At 37.2% G+C, this 27,402-nt stretch overlaps 1 protein-coding gene across 1 annotated transcript; it reads left to right on the forward strand.

Annotated features, from left to right (window-relative positions):
- Positions 1–1,353: 1,353 nt before the first annotated feature.
- Positions 1,354–26,870, forward strand: TMEM184C (transmembrane protein 184C). Its single transcript, XM_027866817.1, has 13 exons — positions 1,354–1,655; positions 1,725–1,805; positions 1,839–2,018; positions 2,049–2,463; positions 10,864–10,994; positions 11,101–11,137; positions 13,626–13,831; positions 16,525–16,599; positions 18,241–18,334; positions 19,548–19,660; positions 20,380–20,479; positions 25,644–25,815; positions 26,072–26,870. Exons 1-13 carry the CDS (start codon positions 1,354–1,356, stop codon positions 26,338–26,340), a joined length of 2,175 nt encoding a protein of 724 aa, XP_027722618.1. The 3' UTR covers positions 26,341–26,870.
- Positions 26,871–27,402: the final 532 nt, after the last annotated feature.

A 27,402-nucleotide genomic window follows, 5' to 3' on the forward strand; every position in this document is an offset into this window, starting at 1 on the left:
TGAGAAAGGTCTCATAAGTTACAAATATCATCTTTCCATGTAGGAATGTAAACAGTTCAACTTTAATAAGTCCCTTATGGTTTCTGTTTTCTGTTTACATTTTCATGCTTCTCTTGAGTCTTGTATTTGAAAGTCAAATTTTTGGGGTCTATGCTCCTCTCCCAGCCCAGTACAACAGACCTTTCCAATAAACCATTCAAGTTGTCTTGGGCCAGAAATTTGTTTCAATCTGTCTTTTTGTGGGTTCTGCTGCTCTAGAATTTGTTTAGAGTAATTTTTTACAGGTATTTGGAGGGGTTTGGGGGAGAGCTCAAGCAAGTCACTGCTTTTACTCTGTCATCTTGGCTCCATCCCTAACAATCCCTGTTTTCAATGAACTTACATATCTAATGGGGGAAACAAGTACATATAAAAATATATATAGCACAATATATAAGCACATACAATAAGCATAAATATATGCAGAATATTAAATAACAGTTTGGGAGGGAGGGCACTAGTAATTATGGGAATTATGAAAAACTTCACGCAGAAGATGGTACTTGAGCGGCTTCTTAAAAGAAGAGAGGAAGTAAGAGAGAATGTATTGCAGGTATTGACAACAATCAGTGCAAAGGCACCAAAACAGAAGATGGGGCTGTTGTAAGGAAGAGAAAGAAGGCCAGTTAGGCTATATCAAAAACTCATACTTATATAGTCCTTTGAAACTGGGGTTCTTAACCTTTTCTGCTGTGGACTCCTTTGGCAGTCTGGTGAAACCTGTACATCCCATCTCAAAATAATGGATTTTTAAACATTCATAACTGAAGGAAATTATAAATTTCTGTTCAAAATCACTGATATATATCTATATGTATATGTATATTTATATGTATATGTACATGTATATGTACATCCATGCATATCCATATATCCATAGGCCCCTTGGCCTACAGCCAGCCGCCTCCTCCTTTTCTCTTCCTTTCCTTCCTCTTTCTCCTCTTCCTCTGCTCTTCTTCCTCTTCTCTTCTCCCCTTATATGCATATGTAGTTCATAGATGCCCTAAAATTTATCCATGGATTCCAGATTCCAAGGTTAAAAACACCTGCTGTAAAGTTTGCAAAGAACTTTCTGTACACTGTCCCATTTGAGAGCCACGCCAACCCTGTGAAGTAGATAGAAGTACCCTGTTGTTGTTTATTAATTATTCTCATTTAACAGCTGAGGAAACAGGCTCAGAGAGGTCAAGGGATTTGCCTGGTGACACAGAGCGGGTAAATGTCAGAAGTGGGATATGAACACTTTATTTATTGGGCACTATTACGCACCCAGCATCAAGCTGCCTCCCCTCTGAAATCACTTGCAGCTCGCAGATGCTACACGCAAATACCCCGCGGGCTACAGCAGGGAGAGACTGCATCCCGCCCACGCTCCCAGGACTCTCCTCCCTCCCCCCTCCTCCTTCACAAGCAAACCGTGAGAGAACTTCTGGTCCAAAGTCTCGCCAACCCTTCACTGCGCAACCGCAAAACCCCACAGTGCGCCTGCCAACCTCGTCCAATCAGAGCGTGGCTATAGACCGGATGAGGCGGGGCTCACTGGGCACTGAGATGCGAATCAACGCCTTTGGACGGCCACAGGCGGAAGCGGAAGCGGAAGCGATCCAGGAGCTGTTGTAGGGACTGGTGTGTTTGTGTGTGAGAGGGGGATCCTGCGTTTGTTCTTTGGAGGTTTTGGGGGGAAGGGCCAGGAGGGGGCTGCGGGTCTCGGCCGTGTGGAGGCAGCTCCTTGAAGCCGCCGCCGCCGTCGCCATGATGCAGGCAGAGTGTGGGGTGGCTGCTGGGTGAGGGGAGGGCAGGGGGCGGGGGGGGCGGCGGCGGCGACTTGGCCTGGTCCGGTTGGCTCCGCTGTGTCCGTCCGAGCTGGGGCGATACCCGTGCGAGCGGGGCGAGCGGCGCCAGCCGCGCCGGGCCAAGGTCTTGGGCCGCGGCAGGCGCAGGAGAAAGAGGAGCTCTTTCCCTCGAAGCCGCGGCGTTAGGTGCGGCGGCACCGTCAGCTCCCGGTAAAGTAAAGCAGAGCAAAACCCGGCCGCCCCCTCCCCACCTCTGATTGTGCCACCCGAGCCTGTGCCCCAGGGAGGCCGGGAGGGTGGGCGACGGGAGGGGCATCGGGCCCCTTGGCCTACAGCCAGCCGCCTCCGGCTCCTCCTCCTCTTCCTTTTCTTCCTCTTTCTCCTCTCCTCTTTTCCCCTTCTATTCTTTTTTCTTCTCCTCTTCTTTTCACTTTTCCTTTTTTTTTCTTTTCTTTTCTTCCTCCTCCCCCCTCCCCCTTTCTTTCCCTTTCCCGGGGTTGATTTTGACGAAAACATGCCTTGCACCTGGAGGAACTGGAGGCGATGGATCCGGCCCCTCGTGGTGTTTCTTTACCTGGTGGCCTTGGTCGTCTCTCTGCCTCTGTGCATATGGGAACTGCAAAAATTAGAGGTAAAATGAGCTTTTCTTGGGATGCTTTTTATATGCTGTGCACCCTACCCCTGGGGAAAGACATTTTCCCATTTATAATCTTTCTCCTGCCCTTTTACCTTTGTTCTCCAAAGACACTGCATATAGGATCATAATTTTAGACCTGTAAGGGACCTTGCTGGTCGTCTGATTGCAAAAACTCAATGTTTTATAGATGAGGAAACTGAGACTCAGTAAGGATAAGTGACTTGCCCAAGGTCATGCGTTTAAATGACAGTCAAGATTTGAACCCAAGACCCTTACTTCATATTCAGTGCTCCTCCTAGGACTGCAGCTTTAACCTGCTTTGTTGTCTTTTGAAAAAAATGTATGATCTGTTCAGAAACAATGTTTGAGGCATATAAAGAAGCCTAGAAGAGCTACATTCCATGTAAGTTCATTTCCATGAAAGTCCATTTTGATGAACAAGGATTCCTCTTTTTAAAGTTATGTGAGTTTTGTTTTTTTTTTAAATTCGGATGTTTTTGTTTAACTTTTTATAAGTGGGAGATGTTGTTAAGAAGTGACTGCCCTGGAACAAAATTATCAAAATGATTTTGTTTTTGTATACAGATTTGGTTTGCTACAATTATATCAAATAAGTGATATTAATGACATCATACATTTACATTTATTAGCAACCTTTAGCTTCCTAAATTAAAGGATGCAATTAATTTCTCTCTTTTTTTTTTACTTTAGAGGGTAATTAGGTCTTACCTATCAGAGGTTTTGCAAAATAATCCTTGTGGTTCTATACAATTTTTTTGATGTCACATTCTTATTATGACATCAGTAAAGTAACTCTGAAGAGCCTGAAAGTTCTTAAGGTAAAAACTTATGTTATATAACCTTTTCAAAGTTAAACTGGTAAAACTCAAACTGGTTAAACCGGTTTTCTGTTCATCTTTTCATCAGTATCAATTTTTAAGTGTCATTATCCTTTAAAGTAAAACTTAAAATGTGTTTTTCCAGTAAAACAAGTTTGAAGCTACTTCAGCCAAACTGATCAGATTCCTTTTCCCTTCTGTTCCCAAGGCCAGCAAATTTATTAGTTTAGAGAAAAACTCTGGGTGGAGAAACTCCCTCCAAATCTAATGTAACTTAACCAATTTCACGATTTGTCCTGAGGATCCCACAGCTAATATATGTAATGGTCAGAATTTGAACTCAGGTCTTCTGATTTTTATACTGGCCCCCACACTGCCCTGTAGTAGCATGATAATAGTAGTAGCTTTTAAAAAGCAAGATGATTTATTACAGCAAGAAAAGCACTTTTGTCAAAAACTTTATAGCGCGTTATTCTAGAAAGAATGTTTTTAGACATTCTGTAAATCTATATAAATTATACTGCTAGCATCACTTATTAATTAATAAAACATGTTTTGCCAGATATGTCAGTCTTTGGTAGTAAATGTAATGGTCTTCTGATGCTTTTTAATTGAGATGCTTATTCAAACATTTCCTTTTTACTTATGGGTTTCATAAGCAGTACATAGAGGGTAATTAATATAAACAAGCCCTACAAAATATCTTTAGGTTTGCCACTTATGGTAGATAACATCCTTAAATAAGGAAATCGTAGGAATCAGTTATTCAAAAGGTAGTGCATTGAAACATCAAAAAATAAAGCATATTCCTTACTCTAAAAAAAGCCAGATCTCCATAGTTGTGATTACTCATTTTTCCACTGGAATACTGTTTTCTTTTTTCCCCACAGCACACAAATTTTGTTTTATGTACGTCAAGTTAAGAATACCTGACTTGAAAATTCAAGCTATGGACCAAAAAAGGCCTAGTGGCTTTCCACTCACTCTACTGACCCCAAAGCGGTTTTTGGCTTTGTTTTTGTTTGCTGCTGGTGCTCTGTGTGTTCTGTGCAACAGCCAAGTTGAGGTTTGAATCCAGTGGAACTGTAAACAACTTTACACTTTAGGGGTTTGATTACCTGTTATTGTTGCTTATGCTTTTCATGTGTGTGATGCTGTTTAGTAACTTGACCCATTCACAGGTCCACCAGTGTGCCTCTTTTCCCACAAGCCCTCCAACATTTATCATTTTCCTTTTTTGTCATTTTTACCACCCAGATGATTGTGAGGAAGAAATCTCAGACTGCAGTTTTTCACATTGTTATTGATAGTCTGGTTTTCTTTTGAGAACTGCCTGTTCATATCCATAGACTTTTGGGAATGACTTTTTTTTTTTTAAAATAAATTTGGATCAGTTCCTTATGTACCTTGGAAATGATACCTTTATCAGAAAAACTTGTTGCAAAGATATTTTTTCCCCAACTCCAAATGGGTATGTGACCTAGACATTAAAGTTCATATCGTAAACAAATTAGAGAAACATGGGAAAAAAGTACCTAGATCTGTGGAAAGAAGAGTTCGTGAAGTTTTTTCACAAACAAAGCCAATTTAAGATTAAAAAATAAACGCTTGAGCTGAGTTTTGAAGATAACAAGGGGTTCGGAGGGGCAGCAGTATGTTTCAGACATGAGGCACAGCCAGTGCAAAGGCTGAGAGGTGGAGTTTTCTGTGTGGGGTTCAAACATTTGTTGGCTAGACTGGTGAAAATGTTTTGTGTTTCAACCGACTTTTGTGTGTTTTTTTTTGTTTCTGTTTTTTTTAGTAAGGCAGTTGGGGTTAAGTGACTTGCCCAAGGTCACACAGCTAGTACGGATCAAGTGTTTGGTCTAAGGTGGGATTTAAACTCAGGTCCTCCTGACTTCAGGACCAGTGCTCTATCCACTGCGCCACCTAGCTGCCCCCTTCAACTGATTTTTGAAACAACTTAATTGCAATTTTGAAACAAGTAGCCAAGTACTATACTTTTATCAGTTTGTCACATCCCCAGTCTATCCATTTGTTGACACTATTAACTTGAATTTCTGAGCTTTGATGCTATGGCAGTTCCATATTGCTACTTGTTCGTGAACATAGACCAAGTTTTTTCTTACTAATTTTCAATCACGGTTATGCTGAAAATGATACTCCAGTGTAGAATGGTAAAAAAAATAAGCACAAAACTTTGCACAGCATCATAAACTACAAATACATTCTATATTTTTTATCCCTCCCTATAATGAACATTGCCACAAGCAAGCAGTGTACTGAAAGGTACTTTCAGGGTACAATGGTTTAAGAGAGCTAAGTGTTAGGGAATCAGCTTCTTAACCTCAAAAAACATTTATGTAATAGTTTTTAAAGATAAATGGAAATCCCTTTTAAAATTTGTATAAGAGAAATTTATTTTTGAAGATAAGTGAACTTATTTCTAACATATTCTGATTCCAAGATCAGTGGCCTTTTTCTCCCCATTGTGCTGCCTGATTGAGTGCCATTTAATTATAGAAATTAATGTTTCTGCAACATAAATCACTATAACACTTTTGTTTGTTCACTTTTTTAGTGTATTGCACTTTTTCAGTTGTGAAGGTGTATCTGAGAAACTATTGCTGGTATTGGACCTGGGTCATGCTGTGTTGCAAGAGCTTTTGGGGGGTTTTTTTTTTTTGTTTACAAAATGAAACTCATGGCTTTTTACTCACCCCACTGTAAGATTATATGTGTAATCATACTCAGAGCAGTAGTTTGATGTCCATTCTGACCCATACGTGGATCCCAGGGTTTAATAGCATCATTGACTTAAGACTTCTGCTGTCTCAAACCCCCAAATGTTAATACCTAATTTTTTTTATGATGTTGAATATAATGTTGGTTATTTAGTTCCACATCATTTTAGGTTTTGCAGAGGACCTGATATTAACTTTAATCATAGCATTGACAGTTTGTGGTGGCATTTTTTTCTTTCTGCTTGCTTTAAGGACCACAGGTAAAGCTCAGAAGAGCCAGGTGTCCCCTTGGGCTGTGGTTTGCCCACCCTTGAATTAATGGGTGAGCATGATGATAATGTGAACCAACAAAATGCAGGCATGTTTGTGATCATATAATTTAGTTACAGCTTATAGCAAAAAATTATGATTTAATCAGCTCTTTCCTTTGTAAGTGGTTTTGTAATATTAACAGATATATGTTAGAAGTTTTTTTAACAAAGCAAAAGCAGATCACTAAACATTTTGACTCCGTTGAAGTTTTAAGTCTCCAATATTAAAAGTGAAGTAGAGTTTAAAATAACATGTTAACTCTATAAAGCTTAATCTACTTTATGTTCATAAATATTAACTAAAAAGCATTTGAGTGTTTTAAATGATGGTTGCTTTATATACAAGGAGAGAATTTCCAGAGGAGTCAAAAGAACAATAATTATTAGAAATTGTAAGGCAGTTTTAGACGCTGTCTTTCAGGAGCATCGTAGAATTCCACTGATTTAGATTCTAAATTTTATGTATATATTATCTGATTATACTACTGTGGTTCTCATCTCCTTAAAATCCTTTCAGCCATTCAGAGATCAGTTAAAAAACATTGTTAAGCTATTATGTGCCAGGCATTGTTCACTGAGGATACAGAGACCGAAAAGAGGATGATCTGCTATTAAATAACTTACATTTTGTTGAGGGAATTAATGTGTGTACATGTAAGTTTATGTAGAATAAATACAAATTAAATACAAGATAGGAAGGAGGGAGAACTAACAGTTGGTATCAGGAAGGGCTTGATGTAAAAAGTGATGTTGGAGCTGAAACTTTAAGGAAATGAGGGATCCTTTTGAGTTTTAGATGAGAAGTGAATGCATTCCAGGAATGGAGAGGATGACTAGTGCAAAAGCATGGAGGTGAGAGATAGAATGCTATGTATAAGGAACAAAGAGAAAAGCCAGTTTGGCTACATTGTAGAGTATAAGTAGGAGAGCAGTGTATAATGAGGCTGGAAAGATAGATTAGGGCTAGGTTGTAAAGGGCTTTAAATCCAAACAGCCTCAAAGCAATAGGGAGCCATTGGAGTTTGAGTAGGGAAGTGACATGGTCAGATTTGTGCTCTGGTGGATGTGAGAGGAGGCTGTATTAGAGTGGAGGGAGACCTGTTGAGACTTGGCAGTAATCCAGGGCAGAGGTGATAAAAGGCCTGAACTAAATCGACTGTGAAAAAGAACCGTTTGAAGGTAAAAGACATGGATGCAGAAACTGCAGGATCTGGCATTTGCTTGGATTGATAAAGTGAGGAAGAATACTATCATTCAAGAATGACACCAAGGTTATGAAGTTGGGAGACTGGAAAAATTGTGGTAGCCTCAACAGAAATAGGAAAGTTTGATATGAAGTTGAGTTTTTGGGGAAAAGATAATGAGTTCTGTTTGGGCCATGCTGAGTTTGAGATGCCTCTGAGACATCCAGATTTGAAATAGCAAACAGGAAGTTGATGATGTGAGATTGGAGCTCAGGAAACAAGGGAGCTTTGAACGTATAGATCTTGGCATCAACTACATAGAGATGATATTGAACCCTAGAGAGTTGGTGAAATCTCTGAGAGATGAGGAGAGAAAGTGGAGGCATTGAGTGTAGACAGCTTTTTCTAGGAGTTTGGCTCAGAAAGGGAGGTGAGGTATAGAGTGATAGCTTGAAGGAATGGTATGCTATTGTTAAGGTTTTTATTGATGGGGAGATTTAGGCATGTTTGAAAGCAGCAAGGAAGAAACCAATAGAAAAGGAGAAATTGAAGATTAGAGAGGTATAGTTGAGGGGGCAATCTGCTGAATAGGGAATGAGATCAAGAGCATATAAAGACCTTACTCCTTGGCAAAGAGAAAGAGCACCTAATCTGAGACTGAGGCAAAGAAAGGAGAGAGTGGAAAATGTTAAGGGTTAAGATAAGAGGGCAAAGGTCTCAGTTTTCTTATTAAAATAACAGGTAAGATCCTCAGGTGAAAGGGTTGGGGGAGAGAAAATTGAGGGAGGCTTAAGAAAAAAAGGTTTAGGACAGCTTTGGGGAGTGAGATAGGGGTCAGTTAAGGAGGGGCAAAAAAACAAACTGCAGTCTTGGAACTTTTTATTATACCTCAAGGTAAGTATAAAAATTTCTGTTGGAAATTGTTACTATTTACATTTAAATTCTTCCACTAAAATAATATTCAAATGCTTCATTGTGGTGTGAAAATGACCATGGGTTCTTGAAGTATTCCAGATGAACTCTAAAGCTTTGATAAATCCTGACAAGTTGAAAAGACTTCAAATAAGGGCCAGAAATGGATTTTGTACCTGTTGTACTAGCCTAGCTAGATTTGGAGATATTCTATACCAAAGGGTTGGTTACAACAAACTAAACATAGAGGGTTACAATCCTTCCGTGTAAGGAGTGTCCACAACAGTGAAATAATGGACCTTTTGATGCATCAAGTCCAGCATCTCTTCTTTGTTACGTTTTGGAAGAGGAAAGGGAATTGAGGTTCCAAGGATACAATAGAGCTTAAAATATTACTGTTAAGTAGAATGGGATTCTATTGCCATATTAAAATGACCACTGGGGAAAAGGGAGTATGTTGTAAAGTTCATTGGAAGTTCCGGTATGAGATCTCCCACTTACTACCTTTGTGACCTTAATTACTCTTGATTACTGTTTCCTCATATATAAAATGAGGGAGTTGGACTAGGGGACCTTGAAGTTACCTGCGGGCTCTAATTCTAAGCCTGTATATTTAAAGGAAAATCGTCAGTAATGATAGGTAATTCAGTATATTAGGGCTCTCTTAGAAGCTACAAGAATAACCTTCCAATAAGTGAAGTGCCATATTGTAATGGAAAAATGCTCTGCATTCCCTTGCAACCAGATCTATGGGATGAAGAAGTGCTTTGTGGTCTTTCTGACCTTAGAAGTATACTCTTATTCATTTCCAAGCCCAAAGAAATATTTTTTTGGTAAGCCGAAGTATAGAAATTTTAAAACATTCACCAAGTCCTCTTTGTTTTGTGGAGATTATTGTGTTTAAGATTTTTATCCTGGTCAGAGCTATTAGTATTTGGAGGAGTTTTTTATATATTTGCTTAGTGTTCTAAGTTTCTTATGTTTGTGATAGTAGTAGCCTGATGCTTCCTTTCAGTATTCATGCAATAAACTTGTATTAAGCATCTATTGTGTGCAGTGGAAGGGGAAAAACCATAGTAAGATGGCCCTTGCTCTGAAGGGATGTTGTAACATATTTAGGGCAGATTGGCACTAGAACTATGATATAATATTTCATTGTTGGATAGGGAATTTCCACATAAGAAAAGTCTCACTACTTATGACTCTAAGTTAGTGAGAAAGTGGTGGTATGACATGTTAAGAGTTAACTAGGACATTGAGAGGTTCAGCTTGCCTAGGGTCACACACCAGTATATGCTGGAGGTAGGACTTGAACTAAGATCTTAGCTCCAAGGCCAGGTCTCAGTTCATTCTACCAGAATATTGTAACATAGGCAAAAAAAAAAAATAGTACAAATTATAATACATAATTATTGTATACAATACAATACAAGTACATAAAGAAATATATCCAAAATGCAGGGAGTTAAGATGAAGAAAAACTATTAGTTAAGGCAATCAGTGAAGACTTCATAGAAGTGGTGTAGAATGTTATCTTATGTCATTATTAGCCTGGCATGTCCTGCTTAGCACAAGAACAAGTACTGCTAAAAGAAACACAATATTTTAGAACTAGAAGGAACCTTAGAGGTAGAAAACTCTTTTTATGACCAAGAGAGATTATTTAATTCCCTGATTATTAAAATTCAGTGGATATTTATTGAATACTATACGCATCCTTTATTTGGAATGGATTTCTTTGAAACTGGTAAAGATGTTTAGGCAACTCGATCTATAGAATGTTTAATTAAGAGTAATTCAGGTAAAATTTTATTATGCAAACTAAGGGTCCCCCTGGCAGATTGGGATATTTTACCTTAATTCATTAATTACCTTAACACATTGCATTCGGAGTATCTGACAGTAGGGAGGAAAGGGGCAGAATTTTGGAAACTCTTAAGAATGGAAAGGATGAGAAGGAACAAATTGCAACCATCGAGTTGGAAAAGAACTAAAAAGAAAAACTAGACGGGTACCATTAACTTCTAGAAGTTAGGTGGCCATGCTTCTCTAACATGATGCTCAGCAATACAGTAGGGCTAATCATTCTTAGCCCTTCCTTGGTAAAAGCTGCCAGCCAAATCAATTGGGAGATTTTCCTTTGGGAATATTCTTCCAAATATTTTATAATGGAAGTCAATAGGAATGTTTTGCTTTGGAGAAATTAGCTTTATAACCAAATTGAATGAAGTGCCTCTATTAAAAAAAAAAGATAAGTGTATTTGTGAAATGTTTTGCTCTTACTATGACAAAAAGTTACTCTTTAAAATTAAAAATAGGAACTCTTTTAAAAGGCATGCTTTTTTTTTATTCTCTAGTTTTGTAACAGTGAGATATTTATGCTAAACTATTTCTTTTTTCAAAGGTTGGGATACACACAAAAGCATGGTTTATTGCTGGAATCTTTTTACTAATGACTGTACCAATATCTTTCTGGGGGATTTTGCAACATTTAGTGCATTACACTCAACCTGAACTACAGAAGCCAATAATAAGGTAATATCTTAACTTGATTTGATCTTACAGTTGTCCTGGAAATTTTCAAGAGTATGTTGACTATTTTATTAAATTTGTTAAATTGTCTTCTTTGCTTTCAAAATAGGATTCTTTGGATGGTGCCTATATACAGCTTGGATAGTGTAAGTATGCTTCCCCTTATCTAGTTACTTGAGAACTATACATAACGACGATAGTTGCAGAAGACTTTATATCATTAAAATAAATTTGACTAAATAATTGCTGTATTTGTTAAAAGTCATTAATAATAGTAATTCCAGAACTTGCTTCTATAACACTGATTATCTTTAGTTTGATTTGGGGAAAACAACAATCATCAGAATATAATTAGTCAACCCTCAACTATTTACCAGATTATTCATGGCAGTTTTTTAATAAATTTATTAGCGTTGTCACTAAGTTAAGTACTTGTTGATATAAACAAAATTTTTGTTTCTCACAAAAGAAGCTGAAGAAAACTTTAATTTAGAAATTCCTTTTCTGTGACAGGAAAGCCTGAAATAGCAAATTTAAAGGAATTTGTGAACAATTGTGCTTTCTGTTCTCAGTATGGAGTTGGTGGCATTGGAGGAGTTAAAGGGTTGAGACAGAATGGAACAACAGAATAGGCTCTGTTGCATGCTATGATGCTGTATATTTTTCCACCCTCCTGTTGCCTTCTGTTAGTATTGATCATCAAAATTTGATTGTACGGTAAAAATAACACTCTAAAGGTTCAAATTTCCTTTTTGACCTTTTCTCCCTTGTTTTATAATTTATTACAATAAGCATGTGTTTGTGTGTATGTACATAAACTAGTTTCCTCACCAATGAGAGTAGAGTATTATCTAAAGTGAATAACCTAAGAAGCTAGTCTTAACATTCACTAAGTCACAGAATCTGAGTTGGAAAGGTCAGAGGTCATTTAGTCCAGCCTGTTGACTGAACAGGAATCTTTCTACAAACATTCCTGTGAAGTGGCCATCCAGCTTCTGCTTGCAGAGCTCCAATGAGGGCTGCTTATTCTGGAATCTAGGAACATCTTTCTTTTTTTTTAAATAACATTTGGTGACTATTTCAATATAATTTTTTTCCTCTGTAGTCCCCATGTTTTTATGCATTTAAATATATAATTCTTAGAAGGGGTCTGTAGACTTTACCAGAGAGCCAAAGATGTCCATGACACAAAGTTAATTCCTTATCTGAAATGATGGGCAAGCCAGTCCAATTTTGGACAGCTCTCTAATTATTAGAGGTTTTCCTTCCTTTAAGCCAATATTTGCCTCATAACTTCCATCTGTTATTTCTAGCTCTGCCACCTGGGACAGAGTAGAAGAAATTCTCTCTTTTCCACATCGTAACCCTTGAAATATTTGGAAATGAGGCTGCAAAGTCTCCCTTTTCCTTCCTCCCTACCCAAGTCTCCTCCAGACTGAGCTTATTCAGCAGGGGCCTTCTTTATCCCCCAGACTCTTCACCATCCTATTCACTATCCTCTGAATGTTCTTCCAATTTGTCCTTCTTATAATGTTTTGAGAACTGACCACAGCACTCCCAGTGTCATCAGACAAGGCTGGAGTGCTGTCTGCCCTTGCTCTGGATTCTGCCTCTTTTGATGAAGGCTAAGACTGTGTGTGTGTGTGTGCGTGCGTGCGTGCGTGCGTGCGTGCGTGTGTGTGTGTACCTTGTATATTTGTTGGTTCCTTGAACCATGTCATCTGCCCAAACCACAAGGTCTTTTTACATGAACTATACCTTTACTTTCTTAAATCCCACAACCACGCTCCAGACTCCCACAATTACAGCAAATCCAGCCTTCCAGTTTCACTGAGAAGATGCAGGCCAGCTGTTGTAAAGTGCCTCACCTCTGGCCTCCATTCCTGTGAAGTCTGTCTTTTAAAAAGCATCTCCAAAAGGAACAACTATATTAGATCTCCCAGTTAAGGAGTATTGCAATTTCTTATTTTAATAATGTACAAAATGTTTTCTTCACAACAATTGAGGTACGGTTATTTTTTACTTGATGTTTTAAATTGGTCCCAGTATAACTGCATTTAACAAATCCAGATTTGAATCATTACTCCATTTGATTAAATGGTAAAAGAAATTGACCTACACTTAAGCAGGTTAGAATCCCAAACCACTCTGAGATACAGATATCTAATTTCATTTGTCTTCCCATTCATTTTCTCTCCCATTCATCTCTTATCAAAATCTTAAGATTTATTATTTCAGATTTGCACATTAACAAATTTGGCCAAACTAACTGCATATCAAACATCCAGTCTAACAAAAACACTTCATAGTTTATAAAATGCTGCCCTAACAGCAGCCCTGTGAAATAGTGAAAATACTACCCCGTTTTTCAGATGAGGAATTGGAGATTCCAAGAACTTTATTAAGTAAGTTTCCCAGAATCCCATAGCTAGTGATTATCAGGGCTGGAATTTGAGACCAGGTCATGATCTGTATGGCAGTGAAAGCTAAAGATAGGCCCAACATATCTGAGGCAATTTCAAATATTTACATGACAAGAAATATGATGTTCAGTAGTATACAAAATGTACTGAGAATTGGAATGTTGATTCATTGTCATTTGAGTGAAATAATTTTAACTTCTGTTTTTCATAGTGGATAGCTCTGAAGTATCCCACCATTGCAATCTATGTGGATACTTGCCGAGAATGCTATGAAGCTTATGTCATATATAGTTTCATGGGATTCCTTTCCAATTATCTGACTAACCGGTATCCAAATCTGGTATTAATCCTTGAAGCCAAAGATCAGCAGAAACATTTGCCTCCTTTCTGCTGCTGTCCATCATGGGCAATGGGAGAGTAAGTATGTTTGTTCTTATCTTAATGCTGTATCTATTGAATGCTGTGCTCAATCAGGCTCTGTTGCTAGGGTATACAGAAGTTTAAGTCTCTGCCCTTCAAGAGATTACAGTCTAGTTAGAGAGCTGTGTTTTTGGAACATTGATATGGCAGAAGTGTGCAGAATGAATTGAATAGAGTGAGACTAGCGGCAAGGAAATGAGTTAGGTGGCTGTTACAGACCAGTCCTGTCTTTGCCACTTAATACCTGAGTGTGACATTGGATACACGCTTCCCCTTAGTTTCCTCATTTGCAAAATGAGAGTGTTTTGGACTATATCATTACTAAGATCCCTTTTGGTTCTAAATCTTTGATCCAGTCATGAAATGCTACTGAGCTGAACTAGTTTTGTGTCAATGAGCAAGGAAGAATGAGTGAGATCATGAAGGAAGTGAAATTAGATACTCAGTTCAGTATGTATTACAAAAGTTATCCTAGCTAACTACAATCATACATTCAAGAAACTAGGTTTTCACTTTTGATGCTTTCAACAGGAAACAAAAGGTAAATTTGAGGTAACTTTGGGTTTACCTTCACATCCCTTTTCTAAGATCCCAGTAGGGTACAGAGATTGAAAACTATACCATCGAGGTAGGCAAGTTATTGGCTGTGTAACTTCCTAACCCGACTTGGAGTTGTGAGTCATGGAGTCACAAATCAAATCTTGAAGCTTAAAAAATCTCCGTAGAAGGAGATAATACCCTTTATCTGATAACAATTAGTAACTCGTGGTATTTGTGTTTGAAATAATTTGAACTAATTATTACAAATGCTGGGTTTTGCAGTTAGATTCTTAATCTGCCAATGTTGATTTTTATCCTGAACACCATCGATTAAGATGTTGTTATAATTAAGTCCTCAGCATACACAATTATTTATTTTCTATACTTACATCTAATTTTTTACAGTTGTAACCCAGTAAAGCTTTTTTAGTAAATCTAATTTTTGGCATCTTGCTGAAGCCTTTACCACCTTCACTTAAATCCTTTATTGGCAGCCCCATCTATTGGGTATTTTTCATACCCTTTGTCTAACTAATGCCTCAACTTTTAAAAAAAGCTTTTAAAACCAAAACAGTAAATTTTCCTGTGCAGAGAAGATATTGGCAAGAAACTTAAGGCAGAAGAGACAGTTTTTCTTAGATAGGGCTTTGCCTCATTTGGCAAAGTTGTATTGTCCATCAGTACAGAATGGACAGTTAGGGGCAGGAGAGTGAAACTGGACAGTTTCCAAGCATCTTTCAAACCAGTGTCACTTTTTTATTTGTTAAATATTAAGAATTCCTTGAATATCATATACATTCATGATATGAGTCTGAATGTAAGTATAAAGGTGTATTTCAAAGCCGTATTAGATCATGTGTTATTACTCCTCCTCCTTCAGCAGGGAAAATCAAGCTGACAGTATCTAAAAATAATATAGAGCATGCATTCTCAGGTGAAAGTTAGCCATGATTACCACCTTGCTTCAAATATAATGCCAGCCTTATATTAGCATGTTATTGGTAGACAACCACAACTTTGTTGAACTGTACCTTTCTGCTAATATGCTGTGTGGTGCATGTAAATGCCCAAATTGATTAATTTCTATATTGCCTTAACCAGTTATAGTTTTTCCTAAATTCTGTTGGATTATTTGAGATATGTCAAAACAAGAACATATAATAATTTTGTGCATCTCAACTAAGCCTCAACCGTAATTTTTATGCTTGTTTTTTAGATTGTTAACCCATATTCAGATAATGATATTTCATGCTTTGAAATACATTATGTGGATTAGTTGGGTTGGTTATTACACTGTGTAAACAAGCCCACAAATCCAAGTTCTTCTATTTGATCTCAGATTCTTATAGCAACAGGCTATCGCTAACATAAACTTGCAAATATCTATACTTGATCACCTGAGGAAGATAGGATTGTTTAGTATTAGCCTATTGCTGTTACTAGGAAAAAAAAAACTACTTAGTAATATCTTTTTTTTTTCTTTTGGTTAGGCAATGGGGTTAAGTGACTTGCCCAGGGTCACACAGCTAGTAAGTGTTATGTGTCTGAGGCCGGATTTGAACTCGGGTCCTCCTGACTCCCAGGTCAGAGCTCTATCCACTGCGCCACCTAGCTGCCCCAGTAATATCTTTTGATATAGAATATGGAACATTTCGTAGTGCAGAGCCAATCATAGAGAATCTTTGGTTTTCATGAAGTTTATATTTATAGTCTTAGAAGTTCCCCCGTGTGTATCTCTTGAGACACAATGTGAAAAGACAATTAAGTCTCTTTTATCCATTTAACTTGATTCATTTTTAAAAGTTATATTTTATATTTATATATATATATGTATATGTATGTGTCTTTATATTTATAGGCATGTATGTGTACGACTATATAATATTTACCTCTGCTTTGAAATAGCCATTATGTTAACAGGTTTCTTCAAGTGGAACAGTATTGTCCTTGTAGTAGTGTAGTGTAGTGTAGTATAGCTTATTTGCTGATGGCTAAGGTATCAAAGGGGAAAGAGACAGCAGTTATTCCTAGTCATCTGCAATTACCTGTTTCCTCCTTAGCTTTTTGCTCTGTACTTCAAAGTGGGGCATGTGAGAATTTGAATTAGGAAGAGTGGTTAAAGTATTGAATTATTTGCATTTCTTTTGCAGAGTATTATTGTTCAGGTGCAAACTAGGTGTACTGCAGTATACTGTGGTCAGACCATTCACAACTATTATTGCTCTGTAAGTATGTAAGTGGGAAATGAGTGTTTTGGAAGTACTTCATTATGTTGCCTTTTGCGTTGTTGGAATTGTTAAGGATATTTCAGATGGATAATATAGGCATTAATAAAACTTATTTTGAGATAATTCTAATTTAAAACAGATGAATTAAAGTCATAGTTTACATTACACAAGAAAGCACAGTTCAGTAAGCATTAAGCACCAACTGTGTGCAAAAGCACTGTACTAGAGACAGAAACACAAAAGTGAAGTGGTCCCTACCTATCTCAAGGTGCCTACATTCTAGTGGGAGATAGAAACTGAAAATACATCTTAACTTAGTATGTAGTGGCAAGAAAATACATTTTTAAAATGCTTATGCCACACAACCTGCATCTCTGGGATCACCACTATTAAGAGTGGAGGTGGCAAAAACTGATACCACTAGATAGGAGTTAAAGCTTTGGAGATTCATATTTGAACTTTATGGCTTGGAACAAAGCCACATGGTTAATTAGTGAATGCCACAAGGTATTTAAAGTAATCACTTTGTCATTTTCAGAGATATTTGTTGTATAAAACAAAGGACACAAAGCAGAATTAGCATATTGCTTTAATTTGTTTACACTTTGCTGGAAATGATATTAATAGATATTAAAAAGCCAAGAAAGAAATTGAAAATCTTAAGATTTATCTTTGCTGGGTCTTAAAACTCCATTTGGGCAGAGTTTATAGTTTGTGTTACCCAATTAACCTATTTTCTGGGTGTGAGAAAGTAGTAAATAATACTAATAGGGCTCTATAGTTTGCCTGCCACTGTACCCAGAATAGTAGTAATCACCAGAAGACAACCTTGCAAAGAGAGGGCTTGCTGGCCACTTTTTTCCTTCTATTTCTTTTCTTTTCTTTTTTTTTTCTCCTTCTATTTCTAAGTCATTTTTAGTCATGTCTTTGACTTAACTCTTTACTTTGACATTCAGCATTTATTATACTGTTCTGTGTGAGTAGGTATCTAGTTATCTTTTTTTTTAACTTTTTTTTTGTTTTTGGTTTTTTGGGTGAGGTAATCGGGGTTAAGTGACTTGCCCAGGGTCACACAGCTAGTAAGTTTCATGTGTCTGAGACTGGATTTGAACTCATGTCCCCCTGACTTCAAGGCCAGAACTCTATCCACTGCACCACCTAACTGCCCCTCTTACCCTTTCTAATATTAGGAAATTATCCAGTGCTAAGATAACAAATAATGATAACTAATTTGGAATTAACTTTGGTATATCATTAACTAGATTTTTAAAACTCTTAAAAGAACAGACAACTGTTGTTTTCTTTTTTAAAATGGTGCTACAACAATACTTGAATCTTATTTTAGTACCATTGTGGGTTGTTTTTTTTACTTAGCTATGATTACCATATGTGTCCAGTGAGTGAGTCTGTTTTATTTTGGGCTTCCTGCTCTAATTATGAGCTCACATTTTCTTGTAACATTTTTATAAAAATAATTTTGTTGTAACTTTTGAGCAACGTATTATACCCGAATTTGAATATTAGAGCACTCTTAATAATTGACATTTTGGAATCCTTCAAATGAGTTTTTCATAATACCTTAAAATGTAGCTTTGAAATTATATTGTAAATGTAATGTTTCTTTTAAATCATTTTTAGAATCTGTGAGCTGCTTGGTGTATATGATGAAGGGAACTTTAGCTTTACCAATGCTTGGACTTACTTAGTTATATTCAACAACGTGTCACAACTGGTGAGTTAGAATATGGATTTTCTTTGTTTTACTGATAAAATGGTCATCCTCAAATTTAATACCTATGACTAAATCCCCAGTGAAAATACCTGATTTGATAAATACCTGGTTGAAAAACTTGATACTGCTTTAAAACTTGATTTTCTAAGCTGCCCACATTGGGAATTTGAGAATCTGTTAACTGATGACTTTATTTTGATCCATTCATGTTCTGCCTACCTGTCATTGCATATGAGACACTGTGGTTCAGTGTGAAATGTAAATGAGACAATATGGCCTCCTGAAAGTGAGAGAAGCCTTAGATTAGCTCATTAAATAAAAGGAAATGTTTAACTTTGTTATTGGTGATATAAGTCGAAAGAATTGGTTAAAATCAAGGCAATAATTATAAATTAAATGTTATCTTATAGCTTTCAGATTTTTAAAAGGAAGATGATGCAAGAAAGATAAGTTTTAAAGAATTGGATATAAACAAATTATCTGAAGATATTTTTGTCTTTAGAATGAATATATAAATGTGTGTACTGCTACAAGAAGTTAATCAGATTTAGTGTCATAGTCTCAGAGCTTCAGCACAAAAGCATTAATTACCAGTACAAGTCAAGTTGTGCAAGTCAGTGCTAAACTAGATAGTTCAATGATAGCTTTTAATAGTTTTCTCTTAGTCTCTTAATTCAGTTATTTTACTGCTTAACTTCACTTTCACATTATATTATATGTCTACTTTCAAGTTAATCTTTTACCAAAATAATTCTAATACAGAGTACTGTAAAATCCATTACTCTGCTTTCCTGAACATTTGTAAATTCTACTGCTTTATAAGAGTCAGCTTCAATGGATAATCACTATTTTCTGTATAGTATTTTCTCCATAGCTTCTCTGGTTTTTAAAAATGAATATTTTCAAGAAGATATTAAAACATTCTCAGTAGTTTTATTAATACTTTATGCAGGATATATTTTTGAACAAATAAAGGTCCATGGATAATCATACATCCATCCATTCCCAGGGAAATATTACCTAAAACAATATGCCTTATCACTTTCTTTCTCAGCTGTCTTCTCTCTCTTTTCCTCTCCTCTCTTCTATTATCTAGATTATAACAAGAGCTATTCCTCTTCCTAGATTTTCATCATTTTTATAATTTTACTTTTATTGGACAGATAATTAAGAAAAACTGAGATATCAAAAATTCATTTGTTTTTCTCCCTAGTTTGCTATGTATTGCCTTGTGCTGTTTTATAAAGTACTGAGGGAAGAACTAAATCCAATTCAACCTGTTGGCAAATTTCTTTGCGTAAAGATGGTTGTTTTTGTTTCCTTCTGGTAAGTGTTTCTTTTCTACTAAATTCTTTCATTTATGAAAAAGCAATATAACTATTAAGTAAAAGTATATGGAAAAAATTAATTGGCCAACCATTACCTTGATTTGGTCAAAAGGTTGGGTTTTCCAGTATGACAACAGTGACTTACTTTGCGTCTGTGATATTTGCCATAAAATTTTGTGTTCAGTTTTGCAAATTCTGCTCTTAATGAGATTATATTATATGCCATTCATAAGAAATGTATCTTCATTTAGGGTTCATTACTATTGTGTGCCTTTTATACAATCCAGACTATTAAATTTCATTAAGACGTGATATCTAACTCTAGTCAAAGACTAACTCACATTTGTATTATATAGAGCTTTAATATTTACAAAGTACTTTTCTTTAAACAATTCCAAGAGGTAAGTAGTGCAGGCATTATTATCCCTAATTCAAAAAGGTCCTTATGGAGTTGGTGCATGAACATGGGTCTTAATTCTCTTTGGGGGAGCAGATGCTCAAAGTCCAGTGACAGCAGCTGTCCCATTTGTCTGGATTGCATAGAGATAGGTAGCAACAAATTCATATACCACAGCTTGCCAGTACTGCTGGTCTTAAAATAGATAAAATGTCTTGGGAAGACAACAGTTTTAAGATATAATCTAAAATTTCATTTGTTAAACATTAGATGCAGTCTCTTTAACACAGATTACCTTTTCATAAACATGTTCCATGTAGGCAAGCAGCAATCATTGCCTTATTGGTAAAAGTTGGAGTTATTTCTGAAAAGCATACCTGGGAATGGCAGACAGTAGAAGCTGTGGCTACAGGTCTACAAGTAAGTGAACCCATCCCTCCACACACACCCCTACTGTGGAACCAATCACAGATGATTTCTCTTCCACTCACTTACCTTCCTTTCTGATTCAGGCCTTCATTAGCTCTTGCCTGGACTATCATAAGGACCTCCTAATCAGTCTTTCTGCCTCAAGTCTGTCTCCATCTTCAACACCTAGGCCTCAGTTTCCTCATGTAAAATGAGATTGGACTAAGTGAACTTTGGTCCCTTCCAGTACTAGATTATAGGGTTATAGATTTAGAACTAGAAGGAATCTTAGAAGTCACCTTTTCCAAGTCGTTCATTTTACAAATGAGAAAAATGAGGCCCAGAGGGTGAAATAACTTGCCCTTAGTCACATGGTAAGTGGCCAGATGTGACCCTCTATAATTATTATTTTTTATTTATTTAGATTTAATTTTTCCTCAGTTATATGTAAAAACAATTTTTAATATAATATTTGTTTTTAAAACTTTTGAGTTCCAGATTCTTTCCCTTCTTCTCCCCCCTGAGCCCTACCATTGAGAAGGGAAGCAATTTGATATAGGTTACACATGTTTAGTCATGCAAAACATATCCATAATAGTCATGTTGTAAAGGAAAGCATAGACCAAGGGAAAAAAATCAAAAAAGATAAAGTAAAAAAAAGTATCCTTCAGTCTGTATTCAGACACCTTCTGTTCTTTGTCTGGAGATGGATAGCATTTTTCATTGTAAGTGCTTCAGAATTGTCTTGGATTGTATTGCTGAGAATAGCTAAGTCATCCACAGCTTATCATCTTACAATATTGCTGGTACTCTTTACACAGTACATTTCACTGGGCATCAGCCCATGCAAGTCTTTCTAGGTTTTTCTGAGAGCGTCCTGCTCATCATTTCTTACAGTACAGAAGTATTCCATTATAATCACATACCACAGCTTGTTCAGTCATTCCCCAATTGATGGGCATCACCTCAATTTCTAATTCTTTTTTTTTTTAATTTCTACTTCTTTACCCCCAGAAAAGAGCTGCTGTAAATATTTTTGTACATGTATGTCCTTTTTTTTTTTCTTTAAATCTCTTGTGATACAGATGTAGTAGTGGTATTGCTAGGTCAAAGGGTATGTAGGCATGGTTTTATAGCCCTTTGGGCATAGTTCCAAATTGCTCTACAGAATAGTTGAATGAGTTCACAACTCCATCAACAGTGCATTAATGTCTCATTTTTTCCTACATTCCCTCCAACATTTCTCATTACCTTTTCTGTCCTATTAGCCAATCTAGTAGGTATGAGGTAGTACCTCAGAATTGTTTTAATTTGCATTTCTCTGATCAAAAGTGAGTTAGAATATTTTTTCATATGGGTATAGATAGCTTTGATTACTTCATCTGAAAACTGATTATGTCTTTTGATCATTTGTCAGTTGGGGAATGATTCTTATTTTTATAAATTTGACTCAGTTCTCTATATGTTAGAGAAATGAGACCTTTTTCAGATAAATTTGCTTCGAAATTTTTTTCACAGTTACTATTGCTGACTGTGTTTCCCTCCATCCTATTTCCTCCCCACGCCGTTTATTCTGGTCTCTCTCTCCTTTCACCCTGTCCCTCCTCAAAAGTGTTTTTCTTCTGACCTCCCCCTCCCCCAGTCTGCCCTCCTTTCTATCCTTTCTGTTATACACACACACATACCTCTTCTCTTATCCCCTTCCCCTCTTACTTTCCTGTAGGGTAAGATAGATTTCTCTACCCAATCACACATATGTGTTATCCCCTCTTTGAGCCAGTTCTGATGAGAGTAAGACTCACTCACTCTTCCTCACCTCCCTTCTCTTCCCCTCCACTGTAGAAGCTTCTTCTTCATACCTCTTTTATGTGAATAACTTATCCCATTCTACCTCTCCCTTTCCCTTTTTCCCAGTACATTCCTCTCTCACGTCTTAATTTTTATTTTTTAGATACCATTCCTTTATATTCAACTCACCTGGACCTTCTGTCTATATGTACTCCTTGTAACTACCCTAATAATGAGAAAGGTCTTATGAATTACAAATATGATATTCCCATTTAGGAATGTAAACAGTTTAACCTTGTTAACTTATGATTTCTCTTTCCTGTTTATCTTTTTTAATTTTAAATTTATGTATTTTTAGTTTTCAACATTCACTTCCATAAGCTTTTGAGTTGTAAATTTTCTCTCCCTCCACCAGACGGCATGCAACCTGATATAGGCTCTACATATACATTCTTATTTTTCTCTCTCTTTTGCTTTTTGGCGAGGCATTCAGGGTTAAGTGACTCGCCCAGGGTCACACAGCTGGTAAATGTCAAATATCTGAGGTCAGATTTGAACTCAGGTCCTCCTGACTTCAAGGCTGGAGCTCTGTCCGCTGTGCCCTGTGTACATTCTTATTAAACATTTTCACATTAGTCATGTTGTAAAGAAGAATTAGAATGAATGGGAGGAACAAAAGAAAAAAAAAGAGATAGTATGCTTCTGTCTGCGTTCAGACTCCATCATTCTTTCTCTGAATGTGGATAGCATTTTCCATCATGAGTCTTTTGGAGTTGCCTTAGATCTTTACATTGCTGAGAAGAGCTAAGTCTATCAAAGTCAGTCATCGCACAATGTGGCTGTTACCTTGTATGATGTTCCCCTGGTTCTGCTCATTTCACTCAGCCTCAAGTTCATATAAGTCTTTCCAGATTTTTCTGAAGTCTGCCTGCTCATCATGTCTTATAGCACAATAGTATTCCATTACATTCATATACCACAACTTATTCAGCCATTCCCTAATTGATGGGCATCCTCTCAATTTCCAGTTCTTGACCACCACAAAAAGAGCTGCTATAAATATTTTTGTACATGTGGGTCCTTTTCCCATTTTTATGATCTCTTTGGGATACAGCCCTAGAGGTGATATTGCTGAGTCAAAGGGTATGCACATTTTTATAGCCCTTTGGGCATAGTTCTAGATTGTTCTCCAGAATGATTGGATCACCAACTCCAACAGCAATACATTAGTGTTCCAATTTTCCCACATCTTCTCCAGCATTTCTAATTTTCCTGTTTTGTCATGTTAGCCAATCTGATAGGTGTAATATGGTACCTCAGTTGTTTTGATTTGCACTTCTCTAATCAATAGTGATTTATCCTGTTTATCTTTTTATGCTTCTTTTGAGTCTTGTATTTGAAAGTCAGATTTTCTGTTCAGCTCTGGTCTTCTCATCAAGAATGCTTGAACATCCTCTATTTCATTGAATGTCCATTTTCCCCCCTTGAATGGTTATACTCAGTTTTGCTGGGTAGGTGATTCTTGGTAATAATCCTCACTCCTTTGCTCTCCAGAATATCACATTCTAAGCCTTCCAGTCCTTTAATGTAGAAGTTGCTAAATCTTGTGTTATCCTGATTGTGTTTTCACAATTCTTGAATTGTTCTTTTGTTTTGTTTTGTTTTTGGCTGCTTGCAGTATTCTCTCCTTGAACTGGGAACTCTGGGATTTGGCTATAATATGCTTAGGAGTTTTCCTTTTGGGATCTCTTTCAGGAGGTGGATTCTTTCAATTTCTATTTTACCCTCTGCTTCTAGATTATCATGGCAGCTTCCCTTGATAATTTTTTGAAAGATGATGTCCAGACTCTTTTTTTGATCATGGTTTTCAGGTAGTCCAATAATTTTTAAATTATCTCGCCCGGATCTATTTTCCAGGTCACTTTTGCCAGTGAGATTATTTTATACATTTTCTTCTATTTTTTTTTTCATTCTTTTAGTTTTATGTTTTTACTTCTTGATTTCTCATAAAGTCATTAGTTTCCATTTGCTCTACTGATTTTTAAGGAATTAATTTTCTTCAGTGAGCTTTTGGACCTCATTTTCCATTTAGCCAATTCTCCTTATTAAGGGATTCTCCTCATTGGCTTTTTGGGCCTCTTTTACCATTTGTCCTCCTAGTCTGTTCTTTAAGGTGTTACTTTCTTTGGTATTTTTTGTGTGTCTTTTACCAAGCTGTTGGCTCTTTTCTCATGATTTTCTTTCATCGTTCTCATTTCTCTTCCCAGTTTTTCCTCTGCCTCTCTTACTTGATTTTCAAAATCATTTTTGAACTCTTCCATGGCCTGACACCAATTCATGCTTTTCTTGGAGGCATTGGACATTAGGAGCTTTAACTTTGCTATCTTCTGAGTGTGTGTTTTGATCTTCCTTATCACCATAATAATTTTCTGTAGTCAGAATTTTTTCCCTGTTGTTTGCTCATTTTCCCAGCCTATTAGTTGACTTTTAACTCTTTGTTAAGGTAGAGGGCGTACTATCCCAAGCTTCAGGGGTTTTGTTCAGCTGTTTTCAGAGATACTTCTAGGGACCTGTAAATTTGCAGTTTTCCAAGGTGGTATGATCTAAGGAGAGGTGTTCACTACTCTCCTGGCCTGTGCTCTGGTTTGTGAGTGACCACAAGCACTCTTTTCTCCCCTGCAACTGTGAGGAGGGTTCCCTGCTCCACTGTGGCCACAAGCTCTACTATAGGCTAGTCCTCCTCCTCACCCTGGGTCTGCCATCCAGAACTGGGACCTGGATCCAAGTATAGGGAAATCAACAGAGTCTTGCCTCAGTGCTAGCAAAAAGACCCCTCTAATTTCCTTCTGACCAGTTTTTCGACCCCCTTACCATCTGTGGGCTGAGATGACCAGAAGCAGCCACTGCTGATTCAGTTGCTCCCCAGGCCTGCTTCTGGTTTGCTGGAATTGGGGCTGTGCTGGGGTGGCCTGTGCTGGACTGCTTCATTCTCATCCAGGTGCAACAGATCCTTCCTGACAACCTTCCAAGTTGTCTTGGGCTGGAATTTGTTTCACTCTTTTTATGGGTTGTACTGCTCTAGAACTTGTTTAGTCTCTCTCTTTTTTTGCTAGGCAGTGGGGTTAAGTGACTTGCCCCAAGTCACACAGTGTTATGTGTCTGAGGCCAGATTTGAACTCAGGTCCTCCTGACTCCAGGGCTAGTGCTCTATCCACTACTGCCACCTAGCCATCCCTAGAGTCATTTTTTTAAAGGTGTTTGGAGGAGAACTCTGATGAGTCCCTGCCTTTACTCCGCTATCTTGGCTCTGCCCTTTGACCCTCCATAATTCCTGTATAGGACAAACAAGATGTGAAGGAGAACGTGACTGGCATCCGCTCTTTTGTAGGATTTCGTCATCTGTATTGAGATGTTCTTTGCTGCTATTGCTCATCACTACAGCTTTTCCTACAAACCCTATGTGCAGGAGGCAGAGGAAGGCTCATGCTTTGATTCTTTTCTTGCAATGTGGGACGTTTCAGATATTAGAGATGACATATCTGAACAAGTAAGAAATGTTGGTAAGTATTTAACAGTAAGTGAATTCACTTTTAATTTATCTACATAGTGAGGTTACTGAATGTCTAAGACTTTATCGTGGACAATAATTGGGTAGAAAAGAATGGAGTGAGGAACTTTGTTACTGAAGGATTTTATTTGAAGGCAGTCCTATCACACAAGCCTTCTATAATGAGGTTCCAGCATATTTAAAGAGTGGCTTATTTTGTGTTTGTCATTTGTAATTGTAACAGGTTCTCTTTTGCATTTCCTTTCAAGGAAGGACAGTCCTGGGTCAGCGTAGTAAAAAGTTTTTTTCAGATGAAGAAGAACAAAATGAAAATACCAGTTTATTATCATCTTCTCAAGACCAGATTTCTGTTGCTTCTTCTATGCCATCTTCACCCTTGGGTCACTACCAAGGGTTTGGACACACTGTGACACCACAGACTACACCTACCTATTCTAAGATGCCTGATGAAATGTATAATGCTGTTACAGGAGGAAATGAAGAACCTTCAGCTAGGTATAAATCTGTGGCCTCCTGAACATTCAGAGGAATAATGTTTCTTCTGTTCTGCCATGTTACTTCATAACCTGGTATCCCATCACTTACGGATTTTGTGCTTGGGACAACACTGAACTGATGGAAAATTCTAGCACAAAGATGGTTGGTGAAAGCCAGGGTGTGTATAAAGGTAGAGTCGAATTTAAAACTGAATTAAGCACATTTTGTGTATCAAATAATCAGTCTAAATTTCAAGACTTGATTTATTTCTCAATGTCAGAATACCACATGCTCACATTTGACGAAGAGAAGAAAATGACTGCAACTATTACTGACATTAAACTGCTCTGTCAAATAGATGGACATGAAAATCAATGTTTTCTACCCTTGCTGCATGGAATAGAATGCTGCTGAATTAACCTGAAGAGTGGACTTTATAAACAATTAGGTAAATGAATTAGTGGGACTTAATCATAATTAAAGTTAATGGTTACTTATGTAGGTTGTGCTTACATAACATTTAAATACTAGATTTTATTCCATTCAATAAAAGAAGGGACTTCTATCCTATTGTTGTCTGCACCTGTTTTCTCCATATTTTCAAATCCTTATCGCATGGGAATGGTAGAGTAGGAAGGGGCTAAACTAGAAGTTAGAGAAGACCAAGTCTCCAATTCCAGTAGCACCAGCAAGATGGGGACAAACATGACTGAGAGTCGCTGATGGGACCAAGTGCACCTTCGGCAGCACGGTACCGTGGAGCTGGCAGGAGGGAGTCTGTTACAAAGATTTCTGTGGAGGGCTATTCAGCCAGAACTGTTAAACCAAACAAGTAGACAGAAGCGGTAAAATGGAAATTAGATTACAGATGACATTCCTATCATGATTCTGAGATCTTGTCTAAGAAGTTACTAATTAGTTATGGCAACTGAAAATATTTTCTCTGACACTAGCATTTAAGTTATGGGCAAATCGGTTTGTTCGTTATTATCAATCAACTGGATTTAATGTTGAGGAGGGGAGGGCAGGAACTTTTTCTTGTAAAGAAAATGAAGAGCCAGTTGTCATGAGTCCTATTGGAGATGGCATAGACTCCCAAGTC

The sequence above is a fragment of the Vombatus ursinus genome, unplaced genomic scaffold (genome assembly GCF_900497805.2).
Source record: "Vombatus ursinus unplaced genomic scaffold, bare-nosed wombat genome assembly UNPS02014784.1, whole genome shotgun sequence".
NCBI lineage: Eukaryota > Metazoa > Chordata > Mammalia > Diprotodontia > Vombatidae > Vombatus > Vombatus ursinus.